The 6,543-nt window shown below is 32.3% G+C and overlaps 1 protein-coding gene across 2 annotated transcripts in view; it reads right to left on the reverse strand.

Annotated features, from left to right (window-relative positions):
* Nucleotides 1-2,999: 2,999 nt before the first annotated feature.
* Nucleotides 3,000-6,543, reverse strand: part of LOC106686091 (probable phospholipase A1 magnifin) — a 51,107-nt gene continuing 47,563 nt past the window's right edge. For both annotated transcript variants that reach the window (XM_067046059.1, XM_014429213.3), the window contains one exon: nucleotides 3,000-5,739. In XM_067046059.1, the coding sequence (XP_066902160.1) occupies nucleotides 5,717-5,739 (23 nt within the window). In that variant the 3' untranslated portion in view covers nucleotides 3,000-5,716. The remainder of the gene's footprint in view (nucleotides 5,740-6,543) is intronic.

Raw genomic sequence — 6,543 nt, forward strand, 5'->3', positions numbered from 1 at the left:
CAACCCTGATTCACATATTAGTTTATATTAATTTATTTGTGTTGCTTTTGCGACAATAATTGGAGCGAATTTTATTAAATTTACTATTTTTTACTTCCACTTACCTATATTGAAGATATAGTAAATTCACGATCGTAACGCTTTATATTTTTTTAAATGATATTTACATAAAAATACATCCAGTAAATTTGATTTAAGATCATAATGGACTGATACAGACATGTAGAGAAACTACTCATTAGTAGCACTCTGATAATATTTCTACACTAGAAGGTCTCGAGGTCATTTTCTTTTCAGGCACCTCGGAGGTTTATAAGGAATGGAAGAGGAGGCAAGGTTAGAAAGAAGTTTGTTTTGGGGTGTTCATAATGGAAGGAATGATATATGGTTCGGTCTAGGTCGGTTACATATAAAACATTAACGTCTTTATGGATGATTTTATTTTTGAAAAAATAGAGAGCATTGAGGATGTTACGAAGTATTTTGGATTGTAAGGATTGGATACGAGAGGAATCCGAAGGTTTAGTGGAGCCCCAAAGCTCAACTCCGTATCTCCAGATAGGCCTTATCGTAGTAATGCAGATCAGTCTTTTGTAATGATTTGGAAGTTCAGACCGTTTGTCTAGTAAGTGCTGTAATAGTGGAAATCGACGTGCGGTTTCATGTTTTTTCAGTCTTGTGTGAGGATTTCAAGTTAGTCATTTGTCCAGATGTAGTCCAAGGTAGCAAAAAACAAAAATAAAAATCCTTAACGTAGGTTTTGAGATGAAATTTTACTTCAGCAAAAGAACATACATACGTAACAATAAAATTTTAGAGAAAATAGTAATAAAATTGCAATTACGAATGTCAGAAAGACAGTACATAGCAATATTGGAAGAAGATAGTAGGAGGATAGTCCGGGTGGCGGGCAATAAAGGTATTAAAATAATAAAAGAAAACTGTATATTGTTAACCAACGTGTCGCCTCACTTTACAGGGCTTCGTCAGGGCTGTCAGATTGAAGAATGAATGACGACTGACGATAATCTCTATTTCAATCTGACAGCCCGTTGGTTAACAATAAATAGTTTTCTTCTACTATTTTAATACCTTTATTGCCCCCCACCCGGACTATCCTCCTACAATATACTTCATACGGTCTACTTCTTCCAATATTGCTATGTACTGTCTCGGGATTTAGTCGGGATGCCAGGACAATCACTGAAGGCTATGATCCAAAATAAGTTAAATAATTAATTATATATTGAGTCCTAAAAAACTATTATTATGATTGGATTCTTTTCCAAAGGCTATTTGTGTGTTTACCAGTTCACCCATTAAATACCTTCATATTTATAAAATGTTGCTACCATCAATTATATAATATAACAAGGGGTGGTATTGGGTAATATAAGTAAATAAACTATATCAAGAAACAAAGTGTTTATTTACATTAATATGATTAAAGGAAATTATAGTATGAAATGATTCAGACAAATGGTTGGCCATAAAATATGATAATTACATTATAACTTATTACCTAATATGTACATATAACTGCTGATTTGGGAGGTGTGCATCGTAGTGACCAATATTGTTCGCCATTGGTGTCGTGTTGTCATAAAGATGGCGCTCCAGGTCTCATAGGCTCTTCTTAGAACTTCTCCTGCCCCATGCTCGTTTTTAGCCCGTCTTGTTACTTCTCTTTACTTCTGCCCCCACTTATTTCAAAAAGGGGCGTCGCCTTTTGGGAATCTCATTTCTCATTGGCTATCATCAGCCACGCCCAAGAAAAATACATCACAGAGGGTGGTACATTTAAAAAAGTGTTTGGAGTAAGTATCGTTTATAATTGACCTGCCTACTGACAAATCCAGCAGGGAATACCTGTTTTTAATGGATTTGTTCAGGAAGGACCCTTTCACCTGAGCCCCTTAGCCACCTGCAAAGTGTCCTTTGTTGACACCCGGCACAGGTATGACAAGACATATAGCAGACTTTTATAATATTAATAATTTTTAATACATATCAACCTATATATTCTTTTTTTTTTAAATATGTAAAGTTTTTTTAAATTTTTTAACGTGGCGTCTTTTAGTATTACAGCATCGTAGACGACTTGTACAGTCTATTTGAACTCTCTAACATTATCTGATGAAGTCAAATGCTAGTTGATGTCGATGAAATCTGACCCATGCTTACCAATTGCAGTTACGTATAGGCGAGCGATCTTCATTACCTTCATTCATCGAATCGTATAGTTTTCTTTTGTTTATATCAAATATTATTCATAAATCAGTATATTTTTTTTATTTTTGTATTAAATATTCTTAAATTTTTTTCTTTTGAGGTTAATGACTTCCAATTTAATGAAATTTGTTTATTAAAAATTATCACCACATGGTACAACGTTTCGGGACCACTGTCCCATATTCATGCACCTTAAACCTCATGATTTCTTGTAAGAAATCATGTCACAATGTTGTGCATCTTCACTGCTCCTTAGCACAGCCATCATTAACATCAAAAGAATTTTTTTTAAAGAATTGACTCACCAAACTTCCTATAGAGATAATCTGTATTAAATATTTTTTTCTGTTAATTTTTTTTTTTACATTATTTCATTTTATAGATTTTTAAAGGTATTTTATTTGTTCTACAGAAATAAATGCTTAAGTTTGGTCATAATTTTTTGTCTAATATTATTTCCATAACTTTATTTAAATATTATTATTATTTATTGAGCCTTTATAGCTCTATTCTCGGAACCCTCAGTCACTTCGAGGGTGCTAATAGAGTTGTCATGACAATAGTCAGATGTCACTTTTACTAACCAATATATGAAATATATTGTAAGGAGAAGTATTTTTCTCATTAAAATGGAAGAAATAGGGATAACAATATAGTGAGCAAGTTGAAGGTATTGTGAATTAGATGACAAACAAGAAAAGTAAAAAAAACAAAACAATTCGATGTTTTTTAAATTTTTATAATCTCTTAAAGGTAATAAACACTCTTATTCGTATACATAATTCATTTAATTAAAATTGGACTAAATTAATTTATAAATACTACAATAAATTGAACCACTCAGGCGTGAAACTTTTACAAATTTAAAATGTTTGTTACAAAATTTTACCATCATTAATTTAAAAATAAGAAGTCCCTGAAGAATACAGTGGTGCCTAAATATTCGATTTACAATAAATGTCAGATGCCATGTTTTACAAACGAGTGCCCCAGTTCAATATAGCATTTTTGAGCTACATATAAATATATAGATTTAAGCCATTTACAACATTCTCTCTCTTCTAAAATAAATACTAAGCATTAAGCATTTGAGGAGCTGCAAATCAAAATTTTCTCACCTCGCAACACAACTCTAATCGATGGAGATGCGGTACCTTGGTAAGGTGGAAGGAAAGACTCGACGAGTACGGAACAGTACCATACGGACTAACCTCGGAGTCAAACCGGCTGAGAGCATCCTGGAGGGGCACAAATTAAGGTGATTCGGAACCAGGAGAGAACTGCCAGGAAAACGTAAGAGACTCGCGTGGAGGGAAGAAAGCCAAGAGGAAGACCACGCATTTCCTGGGAGGAGAGTGTTAAGGAGGCGGGATATGAACTGGAGTAGGAGAAAGGAGATGGTCCAAGAACGAGATATCTGGTCCAGACTCTGCAAATTGTAATCCCACACTGCGCAAGCGGTAAGGGGATAAAATGTTCATGATTATGATTTTTATTTTCACGTTATATGGTCTACTAAGTTCAAATAATTAAGTCACAAAATGGTAGGCCTATCTCAAAAACGAAAAGCGGTACAAAACTGAAATAACATATTTAAGGGAGGTGCATTCCTGGGACGTGACAGCAACTTTTTCTATTAAATCGAACGACTGAAAGTGGCATTTTACGAAATAGATTTTTCACATTTCTTCAATTTTCTCAAAAACTGTTCTAACGATTTTGATTAAATTCAGTATGTCTGAGTACAATTGAATAGCCATTAAGGTCAAATAGGGCTTATTCTCATTGAAATAGTCTTATAGGGCTTAAATGAGGATTTTTTTTAAAGTACCTCTAATTTTGCTTGTTTGAATAATATACACAGCTACAGCTACATAATAATACAGCTCTTATTATTAGTAATATTAAAAAATGAATAAATACAAAATAATAAAGAATTTTATGAATAAATAAAGGAGCAAAAAAGGGAAAACAGAGTTTTCCAATGCGCAAAGCCGAGACTGCAGGAACATTTGACAGGAACAAAACTTATATTCGTTATTCCCACCTTGAGAATCTGAAAAACTTCGTGTTCATAATTTTCTCTATTTTTAATCTGTAGATTTTTTTTTTAAATGACACAGGGGGGGGGGCATAGATTCTGTGTCCAGAAGGGCTCGACAACGCGTGTTCAATTTTTTAAGGTAAGGAAGAATTGGCAAGGAAGATGATGCGATAGGATGAAACTAACGGGTGACAGCCGTTATATCTCAGAGGATGGTAATCTCTTCTAGTACAAGAGCCGGGAAGAAAAAAAGGCAGTTATCTCACCCCAATTTTTGATTACTTCAATGAAAACTATGTATAATTACTAGTCAAAACTGATGAGTCTGCCAAGTATAGGTAGGGGGGGTTGAAAAATCGCGGTTGTTTCAAGACCTTAAGAAAACATTGATTTTTCATTCAGAGCTCTATATATTAAAAACTACCAACAACACTAGAAAACGCGTGAATGTATTTTGAGGAATAAGTGAAAGTTGTGTGATACGCATACAGCGCAGAGTTATTATTATTATTATACAATAATGATTAAATGGACGAAATATTTTTTTTTAAATAATTCATTTTAGTCCAAAAAAAAATCATATCCCATGAACAAAATTCATATCACAGAAAACCACAAAGCTCTATGAATTAATAATAAGATGGAATATGATTTTTAAAAAACACTTCAAATTCAGATTTCTTACCAAAAATAATTCAAAATTTTGGTACAAAATAAATTTTATCATGGAATGGACAAATTTTGATCCGGAACTCCTCATATTTAGATGGCACTGGTTTTACTGGTAATTTCTGAAGTGAATAATTAAGCTTATTCCAACATGAGTTCAAGATATCAGCAAACTGTCGAGCGCATGCCTGATATGGGATCAGGAACGAGAAAACTGTATGCGCCCGCCATGTTTGATGGTGGTTTCGGAACAAACATATAATGCTCTATTTTAATTAAGACAAAAGGACCATGTTAATTTTACACCAGTTAGCACAATAATTACAAATGGTATAATAATAATTTACATTTTTGATGGCCTATGGACATTATATACATGATGAACCAATCACGCGACATAAAAACCATTCTCACATTACATAAATAACCATATAGCACTGAAATGAAAATTTTTTCATTAGTCATAAAACCACTGTAATATTTTGTTTACTAAACAATATTATAATCTAAAAGGTTTGTTTACAGTGAGCACACAAATTTATTGTACAATGCTGTATTAGAGATCGATATTTTCTACTAACAATTAATAGTTGACTTAATATAACTTAAATCGCAATAATCACAATATTTTAAGTATTATGTGTACAGTAATTTTTACTTATTAAATAATAACAATGGTGATGTAATACTGGACAAATCAAAGAATGGTCACCATTTGGTTTTGGATAGAAGATGGCAGACCTTTGGCGAAAGGCGGGTGGTAGTTAGTTTCTATTTTGTACGTTCCTTGAGCCCTGAAAATAACTATTATTATTTCTCTATTCACTTTCCATAATTTTTTTTTTTTTTTTATTATATTAGGTATTTTTGTGAAAACTACATTGCATTAATATCTTTATATATTTTTGATTTACGTTTCAGGGCTTTTTCCCCATCTTCAGAATCAACAAGCTGAAATAATTTTACCATTTTGTAAAATAAATACCTTTGTTTAAGCGATATTATTGTTTTATAGATAACTAATAGCTTTTTTCCTTATCAGTATCTACGGGTGGCACAGAATTAAGGCACTGTGCTACCAACTCCAAGGACCCAGTTTCTCGAATCCGGCTGTGGAAGACAATTATTTAATCTGTTACTGTATCCGTTAGTCAACCATGTGGATTCTAGAGTTCACCTGGGATCCACTCAGCTTCTATAATGTGGGTAACCTTAAATGAGAAAAATAATTACGAAACTAATGCAAAAAACATGAATAAAAATTATGGAGATATAATATACAATCTGTTGCTATAATTGATATTGTCTCTAATTAATGAAAAATGAACAAAAATATTTTATATCATATATATTATTATATATAATTATAGGCTTTAAAAATATATAACTTAGCGTCCCAAATATAGTCCCGCCAGTTAAATGTGATAGTGAAACTAAAATACTGGCAAGTAGGTTTACATTATAAAATATTTTAATTTAGGACTAAATATATAATAATGGATATATATCAAAATGACAATGCAACTACTGATAAGATACAAAAAAATACATATTATGAAAGGAATAGGGTCCGGGTGCGGTCAAAAAAACTCAAATAG

This window comes from Halyomorpha halys, unplaced genomic scaffold (genome assembly GCF_000696795.3).
Source record: "Halyomorpha halys isolate HHAL.00 unplaced genomic scaffold, Hhal_1.1 Scaffold777.1, whole genome shotgun sequence".
NCBI classification, from domain to species: domain Eukaryota; kingdom Metazoa; phylum Arthropoda; class Insecta; order Hemiptera; family Pentatomidae; genus Halyomorpha; species Halyomorpha halys.